At 35.6% G+C, this 22,830-nt stretch overlaps 1 protein-coding gene across 1 annotated transcript in view; it reads right to left on the bottom strand.

Moving 5' to 3' along the window:
• LOC129247914 (neural-cadherin-like) overlaps positions 1-17,250 on the bottom strand; it is a 110,434-nt gene extending 93,184 nt beyond the window's left edge. The window contains exons 1-3 of the mRNA XM_054887283.1: positions 16,877-17,250; positions 5,782-5,998; positions 2,353-3,138 (exon numbers count right to left, since the gene is read on the bottom strand). Coding sequence (XP_054743258.1) covers positions 2,353-3,138; positions 5,782-5,998; positions 16,877-17,235 — 1,362 coding nt within the window. The 5' untranslated portion in view covers positions 17,236-17,250. The remainder of the gene's footprint in view (positions 1-2,352; positions 3,139-5,781; positions 5,999-16,876) is intronic.
• Positions 17,251-22,830: the final 5,580 nt, after the last annotated feature.

The following is a 22,830-nucleotide window of genomic DNA, read 5'->3' as shown; positions in this document are numbered from 1 at the left end:
GATACATAATTTTAATTTAATTGGTTATAAAAATCTTTTACCTAGACTCTAGTACTTCAGTCTTAATTTGATTCCTTTCCATCTTCAAACTATGACTAAATTTCTGCCCGTTGACCCAAGGCCAATGACATTTTATGTGTTTTAGTGTATTTTATATGAAAAAGGGCCTCTTTGGCAATTTTTTTTTTTTTTGAAAGCTCTAAAAAATAATATTTTTGTTGGATGAGCATTAATATTGGCCCGCAAAACCTGCCGAATTGTTACATTTTAATTGAAATAATAATCTAATTTGAATAATAAAAATAGAAACTGACAAAAAAGCTCAATTATAGGTTTACTTTGCGGTCCTGTAACAAACAGTTAATATACTTTTTTAACAATTTTGTGTTTTGAGCTTTGAAAAATATGAAGTTTTAGGTGAAGGGCCTTTTCCTGTGTACTCTGCGTTAATTAACAATTGCAGCAGAACTTATTGACAAGTTTTTACGATTTCTTAATTTATTTTTTAATTTTAATAATTATTTTTATAAAAATATAGTTCTTTTTTCCAAAACAAAAACATAAATCCAAGTTTCAACTTTTGTTTAAATTTGAAAAAACAATAACCCATCAACAAATTTTCTTACTCTTCAATCAGAATCTTTAGAAAAATATCCAGTATGCTTTTTTATTGTCCCCTAAATTTTGGTATAAAAAGTGCAAAGTTTAAAGCAACTCAAAATTGCATGGCTTTTTGCCAATTTTGTTTCTGGCTGTTTTGTGCATGTCACGAATGCTCGATATTTTTTTATATATAAGAAAGCACCTAACGCCCGTCAGCAAAAAAATTATCAAAAATCAATGGGATTTTTGAGGTAGTTTAGATTTGCATTTTAGAGGACGAAAATTTGCCTAAAGGGTGGTTAAATTTTAAGGGCCCATGTTGAATGTGAACCACACCTAAACGTCAAGATTGTTTCTGCATTTCATTTGACATTTTTCAATCTCAGACTAACTCAATTTAAATCAGGGAAAGGCGCACAATCGAGCAACGCGTTAAAGTTATTCAGGCTTATTATGAAAACGGGCGTTCAAATCAAAATGCATATCGCGCACTTCGTGAAGAAAATCATCTTCAGTGATGAGGCACATTTTCACCTCAGTGGATTCGTCAATAAGCAGAATTGCCGCATTTGGGCGAATGATAATCCAAGAGTTATTGCCGAAAAACCAATGCACCCACAAATAGTGACTTTTTGGTGCGGTTTATGGGCCGGCGGCATCATAGGGCCGGTCAGGCAATTACTGTGAATAGTGTTCGCTATCGTGAGATGATAACGAACTTTTTATGGCCCGAATTGGAAGATATGTGGTTTCAAGAGGACGGTGCCACTTGTCACACAGCTAACGAAACAATGACTCTTTTGCGCGAAAAATTTGATGGCCGAATAATCTCACGACGCGGCGATGTCAATTGACCGCCAAGATCATGTGATTTGACACCGTTGGACTTCTTTATTTGAGGTTATTTGAAAGAAAAGGTGTACGTCGATAAACCAGCAACAATTCAAGACCTAAGGGATGAGATAATTCGACACATTAACGGCATAGAACCTCAATTATGCCTCAGCGTCATCGAAAATTCAGACCATCGGATGGAGGTGTGCCGCCGAGGCCGATGAAAATTTGTTGCATAAAAGCAGGAAGCTTTAATTTTTTTGGTTTTTTAGTTTAATGAACTGTATTTCCATAAAACAAAAAATATTAATATTTATATTAAATGAGAGACAAATAAATAGTTAAAGCTTAGCAATAAATATCTGTGCAATAGTTTTCTATGGCAGTGTAGAAAAGTTAAATATTTCAATGGCTTTGCAGTATCACTAAATATTAAGAGAAGTCAAAACAACGAAAGAAATACAGGTATTTTCTTTTACATTGCAGGTACTTTTCCTATGCAATACACTTCTGAAGGGTGGCGCCACAAATTTTTAGTACATCAACTTTTTTTTATGCCACCCTAACGTACAGGTGGTATATACTATACACACATCCATATTTCCTTCGGCTATTGCTTTTGTGCCTGTGTGCTCACGCAATTTTTATCCTTGCTACTGGAAAATAGTTTCTAATTTTCTCAACGCCAGCGCCACCACCATTCACCACCGCCTTGATATTACCATTCTAATTTTAAAGGATTTCTTTATTGCTTTTCTATGTAAAACAAAATCGACATTTTCTTAGTGCCCACACTCACCAAACACTAATCAACCCTATAGAGTGCTGGTCAACCCCCTACTGTGTTGTAGAAATCTTAATTACCTACCCCTCGAATGAAATGAGCTACGAAAGTGAAAAATATTCAAAACATACCTGTCCATTGACGCCTTTATCCTCATCAGTGGCGACCACTTTTATCACCGGACTCCCGTTGGGTGCACCCTCTTCCACTTTTGGATAGTAAGTGCCGCAATCCTTAAATACCGGCTTGTTGTCATTTACATCGGTGATGAAGACCACAACGACAGCGGTGGAGGTGTGTATGGTGTGATCACCATTAGCACAACACGAACCATCATCCATTGCTGTCACATTCAATTCATACTTGTCACGATCCAGTGAAATAGCTTTATTATGTAAGCGTATCACACCAGTTATATCCTCGATAACGAATTGCCCAGAAGAGGTGCCACCACCGACAAAACCAAAACGTACATTGTCACCATCTTTATCGGAGGCCACAACAGTTGTGACGAGCGTATTCGGTCCGGCATTCTCATCCACATTCGGTGTATAGACCTGTTGTGAAAATTTTGGCTCCTCATCGTTCTTGTTTTTCGTATAGACGCGTACAGTGGCAGTGCCAGATTTGGAAGGTTCGCCTTTATCTTTCGCTGTGACAATGAATTCATAGTAGGCATTGTTGTTATCGGCATCCAGTTGTTTATTATTGACAATAATGCCATTCGAGTCCACCGCAAAGTGATCATCCGAGACGAGATATTCTATTTCAGCATTTGCACCCGAATCAGAATCCATTGCTTTGACGCGTAGTATGCTCGTACCGAGAGGAATGTCTTCATCCACATTATGTGCTTGATAATCAGGTAGCTCGAATTTCGGTGCATTGTCGTTGACGTCGGTGACGCGTATGGTTAGCTATAGGGGAGAAGAAAAATAAAGAAATTAGAAGAGTTGCTGATTGTTAAATTATAGTTCAAGTATTAAAAAAGGCGTATGATTCAAAAAATTTTCAATAGCCCTGCAGCGAACTACGCCCTTTTTCAGTTTTGAGAGCTTTGCGGTTCTAAATATCTATTTTCGTCTGTCGGAAATCGGAAGGTAAAAATGTTGGCTATATTTGATTTTAATTCGGTGAGATAAACATAGCTAGGAATACGCGATTTATACTAAACATGAGCCATTTCGATAGATTTTTTCCCATTTGGAAGGCAATTTCCTAATTTCACTTCTAAAGAAGTACTCGTCCTTATTGGTAAAAAACTTGACCAGTTCACAAGCCATTTTTGAGGTCAGCTATGTACCATTAAGAGAATTTTAGAAATACTTGAAAAGGTGTAATAAATGCTTGCTTCCAAGTCTGAACTATACTGCGCATGTGATAAAGTCTGCTCTCCTAACCTTTCGAAGCATGTGGCGCGTTGTTAAAAATGTGTTAGGACTGCGGTTGTTGGCACACAACACCTTTACTATTTAAAAATTTTGGCCGTTCCTTGTGAATCGTTTACTTTAATCTAGCCAGTTCTTGGCAGTCGAATTCAGTGTTTGATCCGATGAGACCAGCTCATAATGGACGATTTTCTACCAATCCTACTAAACACGGAGCAAAATGTGATTATTAATCCGTACGTGGAGATGTTGTTGCTGTAGCAGTTTATTAAACCCTGCCAGTGCAATGTAGGTACCGGTCGTCTTCGTTTAACTCCTCTAATGGTAGGCTCAGGAAACGCGCTGTTTTAACAGGTTGGGCCCAGAGGGAGAGTGATGTTAGGTGCGTAAGTTTGATGGGACATGTGAAAAGGTGGTTAGTAATGTGCGGAGTGCCTTCATATGCTGGACTTATGTTGGGTATGTCGGGGTCGATTTTAGATAGGTAGAAGTTTAGTTTGCTGCAGTTTCTAGAAGGTAATTGTGCCAAAGATAAGCGGGTCTCTCGGGGTAGTTGAAGCTCTTGTTGTTAGTATAGCAGCAGTCCTTGGCCAGATATAAATCCGGGTCGTTCCGGTAACGTAGAACCGACTGTCGTGGGAACGTGAAGCTCTGTAGCTCTTCATCTGCTATGGGTGGTGGTTGGACTCCGATGTCGGCATTCAGAGGACGGGAGTTTGAGAAGGTGGTAAGTGTCCCCCGATAAATGTCATTTGCGTCTGTCTCTATATACTGTCCGGTCCAATAGTTGTAGTTTCGTTTTATCTTAGATCTCATCAGAATAGTTCAAAATATGCCTTTTGACGTGCCAGCGAGGCAGCTCAGGTTCAAGCAGGTGCTTACAGGGGTGAAATCTTCGGTACTACCCCAGCAGATTCTGCTCTTTGTCGAGAAGCATTAGTGTCTCATTGTGTAGGTGTTGTTGGGGACACATCAGGAGGCATCCCGTGGCTGTCTTGATTGCAGTTTTTTGGCATGCCTGAAGCTTAATCCAATGAAAATCACTAGTGCCAGGCGGCCAGACGGCGCAGCATTGTTCAGAACCGGCCGGTCAACAACATTACTTTGTCTTTGCGCCAAGTACAGCCGGCAAGCGATTTGATGGCCATATTACGGTTTTGTACTTTAGTAGCAATTGCGCTTGTGTGCGCAGAACAGGAGAGCAAACTTTCAAAGGTGGAGAGCAAACTATCATGCTCATGGCAGCCGATTCTACATTACTTGAATGACTCGGGTTTTGTCCGACAAAGGAATGCCGGCCCAGTAAACTAGCCTTGTCTAGTGCACCGTACTTGGAGATCGTGTGGGCCGGCTAACCGGATTTTGAGCACGATCATTTCGGTCTTTTTATACATATACATTTTTTATCGCCAGTTACCATCCGTTTCCAAAAATGGCTCGACTATGTTATTTTCCAGCATAGAATCATCGAATCATAGAACCTCTTCTTAAGATCAGCCTCATGTAAGTGGTTTCAAATGGGTTACTAACTAATCTTCAGTTCTTGGGTTATGGCATAAGCGCTCACGATGCGCTGCAACTTGATGTTTCCCGTGATTTTTTTGAAATTTTCAACGATTGGCCTACAAAAGCATATCTTATATTGGATGTCCATATTATCAGAACCGCTTTGCCCCACAATAAGTCTCTGTCCTATGAGGTAGTAAAATATCTCCTCGTGAGGTATGACTCTCTGAGGATGGTCAGAACATTTTAGTTCACTTACAAGTAATATTTTCTTTTACTAGTAGTTTGTAATATTTATCACAAATACTCTGCGCACTGTAAGTCACGTCTTCTATATTCTTTAACCTATTTTTTTTTCATACCAACAGTGGCTCATTTTTATTACTCTCCAATAGTCAATATTATTGATAAATGGGTATTGAATGCGCTTTTTAACAATTTTAGTGCACACATGAATGCATCTGAATTGTGAGTGTGGCCATCGACACACATTTTTATTTTCATATTTACATCTGCATATCCGCTGCTTATCCGCTTATGCCATGAATCCTTTCACAATTCTTTAACTGCTTATGTGAATTACATGAAGGCATACAAAGGAAGGCAACCAGAATCATACGGACATATATACATTACATTTATTTGTGTGTTTGTGCATGCGCATACCTCAACGGATGTGGAGAAACCACCCGAATCTTCGGTGGCAGTAACTATCAGCGAGTAGACGTGCGGCTGTCGTAAATCTTCGAAATCCAATTCTTTCGCCAACTTAACGATGCCCGACGATGGACCAATATTGAATGTACCAGCGCCTTGTCCTTGTGCCTTCAACGTGTAGCGTATCTCACGATCTGCAAAAGATTTCGCCTTCACCGAGATGATGCTGAAAGGAAGAAGAAGAAAATATGGTACGTGAGTGCCTGCGTTCATACATAAGTAAGTAGGAGGTGTAGGTAAGTGGCATAATAAGTAGCTATGCACGTATGTATGTACATATGTATGTATTTTTATAACAACATGATTATATTATTTTCGTTACGCTTTTTCCTTCTGCTTCTTCTTTTCACAATATTTTTGGTTACATAAAATGGAAAATAAATCGGAAATATGCCAGCACAATGATCGATATGACAGAATGATTTTCTTTTTGTTTTTTATTTTTGTGCTTGACGAAAGCAAGTTTTCATATGCATGGGTGGGTGTGCACGCTTTGGTTAGCATATTTTTTTTTTGCCGATTCAGGAAATGTCTCCATGTGTCCTTCCGTTTACATTTTTCATTTTACATAAAATGTCATTTGACAGTTGTTTTCCTATCGGAATTTCAATGAGCCGTATGTGACCAAGTCGGTCAGTCGTACTGGCGCTTAATCGCTCAGCTGTGTAGCTGTTCAGGTACTGGCTCTGTTCTTTCTGTCGCTTAATTTGTTTCTGCGCACATTTTGGCTTTGCACAACTTTATTGGAATGTAATTTGCATATTTTATTACAATATAATATAATTCAGGGCCTGTGTGTGTGCGTGTGTGCGAGTACTTTATATGAATAGTTGGCTGTTTATGCTTGTGAATGTGTAAGTGGGTCTCTGTAACTACCCTGGAGTGAAAAGTCAAAGCACTCAGTAAGTATTTTAGGTCATGAAATAGTATTTGATGGAAGAAGTCATACTGGTTCGCGAGTGGTCACAATTGTACTAGTTGAAAAATGCCCGATTATAGGTAAGTTAGTTTTATTAAATATAATATTAAATATTATTATTACATTTTATATTAAATATGATATTAAATATTTTTTTCTGCTATTACAAATATAATTGCTGCAAACGTTGAGAATGCCAGATTGAGAATTAGACGAATATGAATGTTGATGGAGTTAATCGTCTGCGCAGTTAATCTTAAAAATCCCACTTACTCGTTTTTTTTTTTTATTTTGAGTGCAACTAAGCGGAAATAATAAAAGCTTTTAAATGATAGACGAATTGCTATTTTAGAATTTAAATTTATCTATATATATAAAAATTAAGCCGAAAAAAAGTGTGCATTTGTCCGGGGTACTCTCAGCAACGCGTGTAAGGAAAACAATGAAAGTTTCACACATTGTTGGTGTTACTTTGGCAAAGGTTTCTGTGAAGTTTGGTTGAAATCCGATAACGCGTGTGTGTGCGGTGCGTCAGTTAAGTGAGTGTGTTTTTGCTATTTGCCGCACGTATTTTTTGTACCGCTGATAGCATTCATTAGAATTGAATACATTTTGGTCGTGTGTGTCTGGGCCGATTATTATGAAATTTGGTATATATATATATTTTTCCACGGTGAAGGTTAGTATAATATGCTTATTGATTCCACTCGCCACCAGGTGGCGCTGCCGAAGGCCGAAATGAGGACCGGGTAACCCTAGGATGTGTTTTTACATTGTGGGTATCAAATCAAAGCTACTGATGAGTGCTTTAATACAGAGTATTTTTTAGATCTCTGAGTGACCAGGGTCTCGAGACATAACCGAAAAGGTGGGCCAAGGTGCCTTTGGATGTGTTTGTACAATATGGGTATCAGATGGAAGCTGTTGATGAAAGCTTTTAAGTGAAGTAATTTTTACTGCCCGTTTCCGGGATAAAGAAAGGAGATGGAGCTGGAGATGGAAGAGGAAAAGGAATAGCCACACGAAGAGGTAGAAGAAGAGGAAGAGAAAGAGGAAGACCACTTATTATTAAAAAGTAAAAAAAAATTCTAAAAAAATTTTAAAATGTTACATATACGCTTATTTTATAAACGTTAATCTGAAGTCAGTTATAGTGAAAAATTCATTGTATCACTGCCGGTGTGATTGGTGATCGTTTCCTTAATTTTTTGCAGAAAGGTTATGCTAATATGAGATATTACCTTTATCATTCATATATTTACGTATTACCTGTGTACTCACAAATATACGGTTGAAGCAAATATATGTCAGTTTTTTTACTTCGCCAGGAAAAGTTTATGTAAATTTAAGAAGAGTGAATAGAACTTATTTTATATCAGACTTCACGCAAAAAAGTCATTTGCACCTGAACACATAGCTGGGTTAAAGCGGGGGGGAATAGAACAGTTCTCTTCTCCTTCTCCGCTTTTTCGCACACGTAATTGTATGGGATGAGTACACGATGGCACATAAAAAGTCACTGAAAGTGCTTGATAGGACATTACGAGATTTACGTAGTAAAAATGAAATGTTTGGTCGTGCCTTAGTGCTACTGGCAGGTGATTTTATTATTCCTCGAGCAACTGAAGCAGATGAATTGGCTGCGTGTTTGAAATCATCATATTTGTGGAGAAATATTCAAACACTCAAACTAACTACAAATGTACGTGTTCTAATGCAAAATGATCCATCAGCTGCTGAATTTTCACAGCAATTATTGGATATTGGAAATGGCAAAGTTCCTGTCGATAATTTAACTGGCTTAATAACTTTACAACCAAACTTTTGTCAAATAAGTCAAACGAAAGAACAGTTAATTCAAAGTATTTTCCCAAATTTGCCTCAAAACTACAAAAATCATGATTGGCTTAGTGAACGAGCCATCATGGCTGGCAAAAATAAAGATGTGAATGAAATGAATGCGGCTATTTTGGCTAACATACCAAGTCCAGAACAAACATATCGATCCGTTGACACTGTTACAAATCAAGATGATATTGTAAATTATCCCACTGAATTTTTGAATTCCCTTGATTTACCTGGATTACCGCCACACATGCTAAACTTGAAAATAGGAGCACCGATTATTAGGTTGAGAAACATAAATCAACCACGACTATGTGATGGCACTCGATTAACAGTTAAGAGATTGATGAATAACGTCATTGAAGCAACAATTTTGAATGGAAAATACTCGGGTGAAGTCGTTTTAATACCGAGAATACCAATGATACCATCGGATATGCCGTTTGAATTCAAACGTCTTCAATTTCCTGTTCGCCTTGCATTCGCGATTACTATTAATAAGTCACAAGGCCAAACTTTATCAATTTGTGGTACTGATTTAGAATACCCATGTTTTTCTCATGGCCAACTTTATGTTTCATGCTCAAGAGTTGGTAAGCCATCGGTATTGTTCATTTATTCAACAACGCATGGAGAAACGAAGAATATTGTATATTGTAATGCTCTTTACAATAAAAAAAGTAATAAAGTAATATAAATCACATCAAACGTTTTTTAATTGCTACTACTATTTAAAACTTCTTTCATTACTATTCATGCGCGAGAATTTTTATAAAAAAACACACAGTATTTTTCGGCTTAATTTAATTAATTAATCTAGATTTTTTTAAAGAAGACCAGCGGAACGGGCGGGTTTTCGCTAGTATTTTATAAAATTTTCAAAATTAAATTATATTAACTCTAACAACAAATTTAAAGATAAGAAACAACTTTGCACAACTTTTTTTTTAATTTTTCAAAATTAAATTATATTAATTCGGTCAAGAAATTTAAAGATACCAAATAATTTAACGCATAATAAAATATTTTTAAAACGCTTAATGAAATTTTTTAAAATTAAATTAACTTCGACATATACAATTTAAAGGACTCTCGAAGTTCGCAGCGTTTGTCTCGGAGCGAGCTGCTGCAAAAGGCGTAAGTTCTTCAGGTTAGAGGCGGCCTCCTACTATTGAGCATCTGGTCATCTTAACCGTGCAAATCACCAGATCTTTCTTAGGCTTTTAACATATGGATACGCCACGTTTTCAAGTCACAGACATAAAAAAATTTAATTATTCCGACGAGCAATATAGTCTCCAAATGATACCCACAGAAATATTGAAAATTCAAATGTTATGGCAGCAGGCACACGAAATTGTGTTTATATGGAAATTGCTTTACAAATGAAACATCAAAGTGCCCATATTCCATTCGTAACAAAAGGAATTGATAATGATGATGATTTACCCTCAACTGGCTTATTATGAAATAATTTTTTTTTAATGGGAACTTTTTGCCAATAAATCGTCATGATAATTATTAATAATGCACAATTTTTTCAATTGATTTCTTTATATACACAATTTTTTGCCAGGTGTAATATTAAGTCGAAGAACAAATTTAAAGATAAGAAATAATTTTGTGCAATGTTTTAATGCATCATAACATTTTTTTTGAAACTCTCGTTTATCAGTTTTTTCAGACTGCTTCAATTGGCCCAAAACTAGTGACCTCACAAACTGGACTAGACCCTTTTATGTCCAATAAGAACTAGTTCATGCATTGGTATGGCACTTAGACAGAATTTGATTATTTAATTCGTACCCCGCTACAGAGGCCGAATTATTAGTTGGTCTAAAATAAACGCATACTGACAATTAAAATTTCTTCGACAGAGATCGTTATGTTAATAACACCAGTTGCTATCATAAAAAAAATAGAATATGAACTATTTCAGCAGCAAGCAAACTGGTAGTAAAGTAGTTCTCAACTAGCAGATATGTATGACTGCAGGGTACATACAAAACAGCGCTGGAATAGCGTATTTGCATGTGCCTGTACATGTATATGTATGTATGTAGTCGTGCCAGCATCAAGGAAGCAAATTGCTTGATTATATTGTCATTAACGAAACTTGATTCTCGTCGTCCTCTCTGCACTTTGGAAGCAACTTATGTACTTTAATAATACCTATGGACAAGTATATGTATCTATAAATGAAGTATTTACATATTAACATAGCTACGATATCTCCATAAGCTTGTATATACATATGTAACTGCAATTTCCAGTGAGCCAAAAGAAGTACATTTTAATGATGATCAGAAACATGACTGGCATATTTCAAATTAATTACTTTTATTGAGTGTTGAGGGGCAAAAATACGCTACTCCTCCTGACATATTGTTAATTTTAAAGAGTCTTAAAAGGTATGTGAATGGGAAATTAACGAAAGGTGCTTCGGAAGTATTTTTACCATACAATATGAAGAATGGCAATTATGGTAAGAATGTGGAATTGTCAAGTAAATGTAATGAAATACTCGACGAGGTAAAAAAATAAAAGAGGGAGATAACAATTCGTAATACCTTTTCATCTTCCAAATAATTTTGGCAATACATTTTTTTTTTTTTTTCAAATCATTTAAATAAATTTTTAGAAGTCAAAACATATGTTATGCAGTAGCAGAAACGAAACTTATTTATTACGAGTGCTTAAAGTGTATCTGGTGCTTTTAGCCTTTCTCGGGTATTTGGCTCAGCTCCTCCTCTTATTTGTGGTGTGCGTCTTTATGTTGTTCCACAAATGAAAGGACCTACAGTTTTAAGCCGACTTCGAACAGCAGATATTTTTATGAAGAGCTTTTTCTTAGCAGAAACACGCTCGGATGTTTGCCATTGCCTGTAGAGGGGTGACAGCTGTTAAAAAAAACTTTAAAAAATGTTAAAAACAAAACCGAAGCTATTTAGCTTTAAAAAACTGCATACCAAAATTATGAACAGTGAATAAATCTCGATTTTTAAATAAATATAAATAAATTTTTCCAATTTATTGTACTACTTAGTACACTCAAGCCTACAAATAAACTAGGTTTCAGAAAAACTTAAGATCAAGTCCAAAATACGTGGATCACTTGACATTGAAACGTCGGTTGCCTCCCAACAGCCAGTACCAAACATCCGATTAGATTTTTCTTACCAAAAAGCTTCTCACACCATCTACATCTGCTTATCAGACTTCTTTTTAGTCCTCATCGAGTTTTGACTTCTGCTTATCAGACTTCTTTTTAGGCCTCATCGAGTTTTGAACGGGTCATTCGAATTCCTTGGATTCTCTATTGCAGTGCTTTTCTAATTTAGTTTCAGTCAGCTGGTATCAAGTGCTATTTCTTTGCTACTTTTCCGCCTTTACGAGTGTTTTTTTTTTTAATTATCTTTGAGAATCCAGAAAAAAGTCTCATGAGGAGATGGTGATGTTTAAAACACCAGAAGTTTTCAATATTCGAGCAAAAAGTTTCTTCGAAGAATATTAAAAATCGTTGCTAATATTCGTACTATAGAAGAAAGTGTTAGTATCTCGAAACCCGACAATATTATCGCGGCAGAATATTTCATTTTTAGTTTTCCATTAGCATTGCTTAGCTTGTTTCTCAAAGGTCTTCAAGATTCTCATTATTTTAGAAATTTATAGGAATATACAAACATGGGTGCCAGGCAAGGTGAATCTATTAAAGGTGGTATCGGCGAATCAACTGATTTGTTTTTTTTCTTTCGCCGTGTTCATGGGACTGTCAGGCTAGAATGAATCAAGGCGAATTCATTTTTTGTTTCTACTTTTCCAATGTCTTGCTCTGACAATCAAACGTACAAAATATTGTTGTTGGTCTAGCGCTACCACCTTTAATGGATGCGCCTTGATACCAGGTAAAAGGAGAATATGAATGAAAAAATTTAAGAAAAAATTGAAAAAGATTTTTTGTTTATAAATAATTTTCTTTTTTAAAACATGTGAAAAGAAAATTATACTTTGCAATTTTTATCTTTTAAGATAATCTTTAAGTCTCTTTGGACTTACTCATTAAGATTTATTTAAAAAAAAAATCATAACTTCAACTAAAACTTGGCAAATTATCGATTTTGTATTGATTTAGAACAATAAAAAATCGGAAACGTTATCATGGATAAAAATTTCAATCAATATTTTGTATATGCTTGAAGGCACAAGGAAGTTGATAAATTTTCTACACATTCCTCTATTAGTTCATAACCGGCTATCCATATCACATTTTGCATTTTTTGGAACATTCGGTGCTCATACCTACCAAAGGTTTACTGAATCAAAGGCTTACTAATCACTATGGTGGTATTGATTTTTTAATACTGGCAGAGGTAAATAGCATAGAAATTTGTTTCTATAACTTTCTGAATCTGACTCAATTGTGTAACATTTTATTTAGAACGGAAAGAGATAAAAAATCTGTACCTAATTCTGGAGCCAACGGAAAGATAAAAAATCTGTTCCTAATTTTGGAGTCAAAATTACCGAATGAAATTAGATCTTCTATCAATACGCGTAAGTTTAAAAATGTGAAAATCTTTTTATTTATACCAACAAATATAAATATAAACTTACAATGTACTCAAAAAAATTTAAAAAATCTTAATCATTCTTAAAGGATTCAAGCCTACGTTTATTTTAAACTGATTCTTGTAATTCGTATCACTCATACTTTTGAAATAGGATAAGCCGTTTTCTGACAAAAACCATCTTTTTGTTTAGAAATAGTTTGATTAATTTTTTTTTAAACAATACATATAAAATAATAACTAGTAAAACACTAATAATAGTAAAGGGAAAAAATTTCTCCCATGACTTCGCCAATATAGCATATCATGTGATCTCATCATATGATATAAACGTATAACCTCGTCATATGATATAGCTGTATGATCTCATCATGCAATCCCGTCATATGATATAATCGTATAACCTCAGCTTATGATATAGGTGGATGATCTCATCATATGATCTTTTCGATTTTTTCATCGTATGCTCTCATCATATGATATAGCTGTATGATCTCATCATGCGATCCCGTCATATGATTTAATCGTATAACCTCAGCTTATGATATAGGTGGATGATCTCATCATATGATCTTTTCGATTTTTTCATCGTATGCTCTCATCATATGATATAGTTGGATGATCTCATCATATGATCTTTTCGATTTTTTCATCGTATGATCTCATCATATGATATAGTTGGATGATCTCATCATATGATCTTTTCGATTTTTTCATCGTATGCTCTCATCATATGATATAGTTGGATGATCTCATCATATGATCTTTTCGATTTTTTCATCGTATGCTCTCATCATATGATATAGTTGGATTATCTCATCATATGATCTTTTCGATTTTTTCATCGTGTGCTCTCATCATATGATATAGTTGGATGATCTCATCATATGATCTTTTCGATTTTTTCATCGTATGCTCTCATCATATGATATAGTTGGATGATCTCATCATATGATCTTTTCCATTTTTTCATCGTATGCTCTCATCATATGATATAGTTGGATGATCTCATCATATGATCTTTTCCATTTTTTCATCGTATGCTCTCATCATATGACTCTGTTATATATCATATTATCTCATCGTAAGATATCATCATATGATTTTGTTAATGATTTCGTTATATGATATCATCTTGTGATCCCGTCTTATCTTGCTTACAAAAAATAATAATATATTTTCGATGAATTTACATCGATGCCAAATCAAAAAGCAATGCATTCAATACGTGTACAATTACGGACAAAGAAATATTGAACTTAGTGTTCTTTATGGAAATTGTTATTTCTTAGAAGATTATCTGATACTCGTTAATATTTTTACGGACAATAAGTCCTTTAACTTTTTTAATTTATCTTTTTGCCGTGATTCACTTGAAATACATATTATTGCGTTGTACAACGAAGTTCTACGTCAATCATCAGTTCAAATGGACCTTTAGGTATGAGGAAGAGGACCTAGTATAAAATGGTAGACAATGTCATCAAATGTACAGCCAAAAATATGTTTCAAAGAAAGAAATTTCGAAGACAGGCCATCGTTAAGAAAAGCAAGCGTGACCTTTCTAAGCCCTCTCGAGCGATAATGCAGGAAATAAATGAGAAATATAGCCTGAATATATCAAACAGATTTTTGCGAAGACGCCTTAATGAAAATATATTTTATCGGCGCGTCAGCAGAAAAAAACCGCTTCTGTCAAAAAGAAATATCAAGACAAGTTTGTCTTTCGCCAATGCCCATAAAAGCAAAGACGTATAACTCCCAAAAATAGTACTTTTTTACGAAATAAACTAAAATTAATGTTTTGGATTGGTCTTAATAAGAAGACACTTGTTCATCGTGACAAAAATCAAAAGTTCAATCCCCGGTATAAAAAAGAGACCGCAATGACCGTAAAGCTTGGTGTGGGTAACTTGAATGTTTGGGGATCATTTTCTTTGAAATAGAGTTGGATCAATAACACATGGATAGGTTTGCACATTATGGACAAGAATATGGATAAGTTTGCTTGTCTTGATATTCTCAAAAATACGCTGGAGTTATATTTCTTCGAGTCCATGCCACTAAACTGGTTATTCATGCATGATAACGACTCCAAGCATACAGAAAAAGCGCATTGAAATGGAACGATATTAAGCTTAATGTTGGTCAAACGAAATTAAAAATCCCAGCGAACTATGGCAAGGAGTGCAGGAAACATTGAACTCTACTCCTTTAGAGACATGGCAAAAGTTAAAATAAAGTTCACTTCGCAGGTGCGAAGCACTTCTAAAACAACAAAAGTTTACGAAATACTAATCTAATAAGAAACTTATGAACAAATTTTACCAATTTGTTACAACTAAATTCTGTTTTCTTGGAGATCAATAAATTTCAGAGTCCAGTTCAAAATGTGTTAAGTTCCGATTTTCCAATTCAAATAAATAAATAAATTTGTGCAAAAATAACTGGTGATTCAGTAATCAAAACATCAAATAATCATCATTTATGTTAGGGGCAGTCCAATCACCTACCCTGTCAGAAATCAAAATACATTAAAGAAACCAACGCAAGACTGAATCTTGCCGAGGCCCTATGCTCTCGAGTAGAGTGAACAAGGAAAAAAAATGTTATTCTGGGCAAGTGCGCTATTTCTCTGTACATAGCAATATTTCATATTAAATATGTATTTCAGGCATATAAATAGTAATAAGATCAGATGTGACCGATAGTTAAGAAAAAAAGTTTTATCACCATCGTATTCAGTTATATTCGAGTTCTGAATCAGAATGAAATTAAAATTTTTATTCACTAGAAGGCGTAAAAAGAAAATTTCAACACATTGCCTCATAGCCAGTAGGAAGAAAACACGATTATATTGGTAAATATTTATAACGAAAACCGAGTAGATCTTTTGACTGTTTCCATTGGGCCATAGTGGACGGCTACCTCTGGTATATCTCTCTCTTGTATTGTGCACGACTGTGAGCTTGTGTTTGAATACTTCTAAGGAATTTGAGCACTTTCTCAGGCTTACTGTTTCATACTAGCCGGGGATTTAGAGTCATACCATCTAGGGGAGGAAGTCTTCGTCTTCCTAGAGATGCAAGTTCGCAGAAGATGAGCGCTGAAGGTCTCATCTTCCAGTTCGCAAAAACTACAGACGCTTGTTTCAAAATAGTTTCCTAGTTTTTTAAGCTGATAGCAAAGAATACTGTGTCCTTTATGATATCTAGAGAGAGTGCGTAAGTCGTCTCTATAAAGAATTAGAAGCCTAGTATTCTACTATAGTCTAGAGCACCTAGTCTTCTAGAAGGAAGCAAAAATTGTTTAGCCTGCCTTCATCTGCACTTTCCCTCCAACATCCCTCCATCATATAGATTCCTTTATGTTGGCTGTGGTAAGCCCTCAAAGAGTTGTGACCCAAGGAATTTTCATGTAGCGCCTAATTTCGCTACGAAATCCACTTGTTCGTTGCCATCATGACCTATCCTATTTCCACCCGGCGAAACAGTGTTTCTTGCTCCCAAGTTATTGAAAACAGTGAAGAATTAATTTCATTTTTTGATTACTACGAGAGATGTGTTTTATGAAGAGTAAAAATATGAAAACACGATTTTGCCAAATTTTAAGTTGCGTCACTTTTGCAGAAAATGTGCGCTGTATTCTTATAAAAAATGTATATATATACTTATATACGTATTAATAGTTCTTTTGATCTTTTCACACTTACTCTGAATCCTTTTTCTGGTTCTCCGGTATCTCCGCCTCATAGCTGGGCATATAGAATTGTGGTGCACGCTTGCCACCCACAATCGATAGACGCTCTTCGGGTGTGCTCTGGAAGCGACGATCATCTACTTTGCCATTTTGATCCTCTGCTTTGACATATAAAACATATTCCATGTCCAATTGGAAAAGATCGGTGCCACGTGTGCGTACCACGCCAGAACGTTCGTCCACCTCGAAGCGACCACCTGTTCGATCTCTCACTATGAAATAGTGAATATTGTGATCGGTGTCGGGATCACGTGCTTGCAATGTAAACACGGGTGTATTGGGCGGAGCATTTAGTTGGACTACGGCTTGCATGGGCAGTGGGCGATTGATGAAATAAGGCGGTTCATCGTTCACATCCTTGACATGGATGATGACGCGTTGATTGTCAGTGTATTTGAGGTCGGCTGGAAGTGAAGAAAGAAAATTTTCAGATATTAGTTTTGAAGTACGGCTAATGGAAAAATGAGAAATAGGTAGAAAAATAAAATATACACAACAGAATCACTCAAGAATAGCAAATTTACTTAGAGCGAGAATATATGAACATATTTCACTCACTGCGGGGTGTTTCTATTGTCTTCTACTCAGCAAATTCTTCATTTACAAATAAATTCAGGCGACGCAAAGATATAATAACAAAAACTAATTACTTATTTTAATTTATTTCTAATTTACTGCTTATACCTTAACATCAGCATTCAGATAAAATTAATTTACTGCATTTGCACATGAAAGCGAAAGAGGATTACAATCCTTTGTGAAGCTAACTTTGTTGCAATTCTTGAAGCCGTATATGTATGTATGCTTACACGCTAGACACACTTACTCGCATTACACACACCACGAATACATGCACACAACAACAAACATACATACATACATACATACATACTTATGTATGGAGAAGAAAATATGTGCCCTGAAGTGCGCACTCGACTTTCATGTATCGATTCATTTGAGTATCCCTATTCTATGAACTCGACAAGGGGGATGCACACACTCAAAGGAGCATATAGAGTTTCGCCAAACGATCTGAGAACTATTCAATTTCACTTAAGCCATTAAAATGCAATGAATTAGAAAAATAGCAATAAATATCGAATACAGGAGCTGTTGGCTTCAGAAACAGTAAAACTTCTATGTGTGCAAATACTCCATTGAATGCGCAGGAACAAGCAAACAAACCGATAAAGCGTACGTATGTACATACAAATATGCGGAGATGTATCTACATATGTATGAGTGTGTATGCTTGTATTATCTACATATGTACCGCAACACCTTCCGCGCTTGTTGAAAGTGAACGTCGTAAACAAAGGCATACAAAAATCAATAAAAGCTTTTCCGCTAGCCAATCAGACACGTTCAATTTACGCAAAAACATACACTCGACTACTGTAAACATTCTATTTTGTGTCTGTGTATGTGTCTGTGTTTGCAGTGAAGCATACATTCTCACTATGCGCATTTGTTAGTAAACAACAGCAGAGTCTATACACCGGAAAAATCCAATCATGTCGGTAGGAAGTGTATCCTTTTAAAAATTTTACCAATAACTTGTACACCAAAAACAAAACCGACATATAAGCAGCAATAGCCCAGTAAGTAAATTTGTTAGGGACACTATACGCATTTCATATTTCATGAGTTTCGGTATCAGTATTTCACAATTTATTGAGCCTTACGCGTTGGGAGACTCTCGGAGGGAGTGTTGCTCCTATAAGAAAGAACGGAAAACAAATTTGGTTGCGTTTTCTTCAATTTATACCAGTATTAGTTATATGAGGTGTATCGAGATGTGCTGGGCGAATGAAATTTTTTACTTTTTTTGTTCTTCTGGCGAAGAATTTGTTCAGGGTTTTGTGTTGTACAAATGAGTTATGATGCCCTGCACACTTCTTCCAGAATAGTTGGCTGCTGTATCAGGTAATCAGCTGCTGATCAGGCATTTTCAAACTTTCTTACCACTCATTCCGATCAATGAGAGCTGAAGCTACGCTATTAAATTGGCGAAACAGAATTAAATGATAGCAAAAGCGCCAATAATTGCAGCTTAACTCGTTTAAATACACCAAAGATTTTCAAAACAATTTTTTAGTTTGTACTTTTATGAGGAGATTTTTCATGGTAGAAATACGCTCGGAGGTTTCTCATTGCCTACCGAGCGGCGAAAGCTATTAGAAAAATGTTTTTGCTATCATTTGGTGTTTCTTGTGTTTCGAATGGTGGTCACGCATCAACCCATTCGGCTACGGCGGCAGATTTTTATAATATAGTCACCTCAATTTTGGTAATAAATATAGAAAAACTGTTCGCAGTTGGTCCAGCTTTGGATAGAAAGTTTGCTGGAAATGTGTTCCGTAAGAAACTCTACGTCCAACTCTACTACAGTCTCCCTGCATACTACTCAACAGTGTGACCCTAAACTCAGTGATGGTGAGCTTGAAATTTATTCAGTAATGACTTCGCTTTGGATATCCAGGTATCTTGCGGTTGAGATGGATCGGTTATATAACACCATTGGGCTGAGACCGCCGAGCGCAGCTACAAAAGAAGAAAGAAAGCGAACAATTACAGAATTACAGATACGGTGGGAGCTATCCAAGAAAGGTCGGTGAGCTTTTGAACTGATTTCAAACATTCCCAGATAGATTGAGCGAAAACGCGAACAATATCCATACCATGCTGTTACTTACGGGACACGACTGCTTCAAAACATACCTGCACAGGTCCATCTACAGAACGACCCTAGCAGCTCGCAGTACCCCCGAATAAAACGAAAAGGCGAGGCATATCCCTTTTCAATGCCCGCGGTCCATTAATGAGTGAACTACGCTAGAGTATTTGTAAAAAAAAAATATGGAGTCAAATCTATGGTGTGGAGAATGAGTATGTAGCATACCCTAAACATCTATTCCTGACCTTCTCAGGAGTTTAAAATTCAAACTTCTGGCCTTCACTTTTTATATACAAAAACGAAGCTACCGGGGATGGACGACGCAGCGATGTTTTATCCGCAATTCCTAAATTATGATCGATATTGTAGACCTGTCTAGTCATCTAAAACAATTATTTAGCATTTTATCTTTTATTATTTGGCCACTTTTCCTGTTAGGGTCTGAATTAGTGAGTTGGTTCAACTTTTTTTATAAATAAGCTTGAAAATTCTGTAGTCTCCATTTCAATAAAAAAACACTTTCGCTCGACTCTCATGCTGAAAACAGTGACCGACGTACGTAGTCCCTTACCGCAGCCCCTAAAGAGCACAAAACTGAGCAAAGCTCATCCCGTAGAGAACAACTGCGTTCTTTTAGTTACATATTTACACAATACATCGGTTTGTGTGTGTATGTGTTTGGTTGTATCTACACAATGTTGCCATTGATATTTTTGCTTACATAATTTTTCACACATCCGCGTTATCAGTTACAATTTTTCATTGTTTAATAAACCAAAGCCAAAAACCAACAAATGCAAATAATTCATTTATCTATAATTAACATTATACAACAGTCTTGTTAAGTCATTTTAATAAAAATTATAAAATTTCTAAGTTTATTTTGTAAATGATTTCGAAATGTACTGCTTGGCAGCACTGTGTGGTGAGAGAGCAATCAGCTGACAGGGTTCTACGGGAATTAAAAAAAAACCTGCAATAAAGTCTACGATAGTACGATACGGAAGGAAGTAATTTTTCATTTACATGGGGTTCTCATTAGTTTGATCGTAACAGCTGACAGGGGACTGCGTTTACGTCGGTGACTGTTTCTAGCATCACGCCTCAATTACTGCAATTTTTAGAGCTAACATTCTTTCAGCGTTCAGCGAAAATCTTGTTCACTTCGCTTACCAACTTACTCTCAATGTGGCACTCACTATTGCTTACTGGGTTGCAACACCACTCAAATAAAGTTGTTTATGCGTACGGATGAGGAATACCAAAACACGCACAGAAACAAGTGGTGTCACATGAACCCTGCAGAGTAAAACTGAACCAGTGAAACAAATTTATGGTTTGGGAAGATTTTTTCAATTTCGAATTACCTCACTACTCATGTCGCTAGTGGCGTTATCTGTCTTCAAACTGTGGCGGTGTCAAAACCGAAAAAATAGCAACAAAATTCAACAGCTGCTTTTATGAAAGAGAAGTAACGCAAACTAGTCATGATTCTAAATTCACTAGACGCTAACCAGTTCGGTATTAGTGGCATTCCTAGCAGTTTATACATAGTTGCAGTACACCAATTTGCGTTTGCGACTGGTTGAAGAGAAATTAAGCGGTCGGAGTTAAATTGAAGTGCTAACGTAAATGGAACAAAACGGGAGGAAACCAAATAGAAAGGAAAATAAACTAAAGGGAACAAGGAAAAAATGCGGAGAAAAAAATAACAAAGGGATTGAAATATGAAAGCGATTTGGGGAAAAAGTATTGATAAAAGGTTTAGTCATGATAGGAAAGAAGAACGAATATGTGTGTCATGAAAAAAATAAAAAGAAAGTATAAAACCCGTTCAGGTGGTGAGAGGTTGGGGCAGCTTTTTGCATTTATGTATTTTTTGGAAACTTAGAGAGGAAAAACAAAATTCTTGTGGAGGAATTCTCTATTAAGGCAAATTCATTTTTTTAATTTGTAGTTTTATTTTTTATGTGCAGAGATTAGGAAATTAATTCACTTTGTCTGAAAGTATACTTGAAGTTGGTATATTAGAGTGAATAACTGAAAATCGCTGAGGCGCTGAGGTGAGGTAAAAAGGGAAGCACAACACACACAAAATTTTTGAAATTTTACTCAGGAAAGCAAAAGATTTGGTAATAAAAAAATAACCAAAAATAATTAACATATAAAAATAATTTATGGGAATAAAAAATAATCCTTAATATTGTCATTGTTAATCCTTTGTTATTAAGCATAAAAATTTCTGAATCGCTTCTGTGAGCTCAAACTCTGCCTTTGAAATAAAGCTTACTACCGTGAGGAAAAGCTAATCAGATAAAGGAATCTGAGTTGAAGCTTTCGTTTCCTATGCATGCAAGTTTTATAAATCGCTTTCGAACATTTGCTTCTGTGAGCTCGAAATCTGCCTTTGAGATCAAGTTCCATCTTTGAGATCAGGCTAACATCGTGAGCGAGATATACTCAGACTAATCAGCCTGACTTAAGTCTTACTTTTTGTGCGTAACGCCCATTCTTTACTTTATTATTAATTTATGATGCAGTAATGAAATTCAATATTTTTAATATTTATAAGCTCTCTCAAAGTTGTTATGCCTTAAATATACTCCTATACATTTCTCCAATTTTACTTTCCCTCGCTTGAAATTTCTATATGGCACACCATTGTCCCTTTATTTTGCACATAGCTGTAAGTGTATACATATTTTTTGTTTCAAAAAAGAATTTTCCTCTAACTTTTGCATTACACCGTGCGACAAAAATCAACTTTTATTGTTATCCAGGAGAAATTTCATATGCACGTGAAATGTTTATTCTTAAATATTCTTAAAATTTCCAAATTATTTATTTTGAGAAAAGTATAAATAATAGGAAAACTATAAATTTCATTTTCAAAGTTCTTTTAAATGTATTTCATTTTAAAAACTTATGAAAAATATTAATTTTAATAGAGTTGTCACCTTATTTTCAGCATGAAATTAAACATATTTTTTTTACCCTTGAAAATAACACAATGTGATTATCAGCTGAAAGGGAGTTTTGAAAGAGTTGCCAACTAGTTTTCAATTAAAAATTACAGTTTTTTTTATCGCACTTGAAAATAACACAATGTGTTTATCCGAAGAAAGGCAGTTTTGAAATCTTGAATAAGGTGTTAGTTTTGAATAGAGTTGCTACCTGATTTTAAATATAAAATTAAACTTATTTTTTATCGCCTTTGAAAATATCACAGC

The sequence above is a fragment of the Anastrepha obliqua genome, chromosome 5 (assembly GCF_027943255.1).
Source record: "Anastrepha obliqua isolate idAnaObli1 chromosome 5, idAnaObli1_1.0, whole genome shotgun sequence".
Classification (NCBI taxonomy): domain Eukaryota; kingdom Metazoa; phylum Arthropoda; class Insecta; order Diptera; family Tephritidae; genus Anastrepha; species Anastrepha obliqua.
This window is presented reverse-complemented; position numbering and strand designations above follow the sequence as displayed.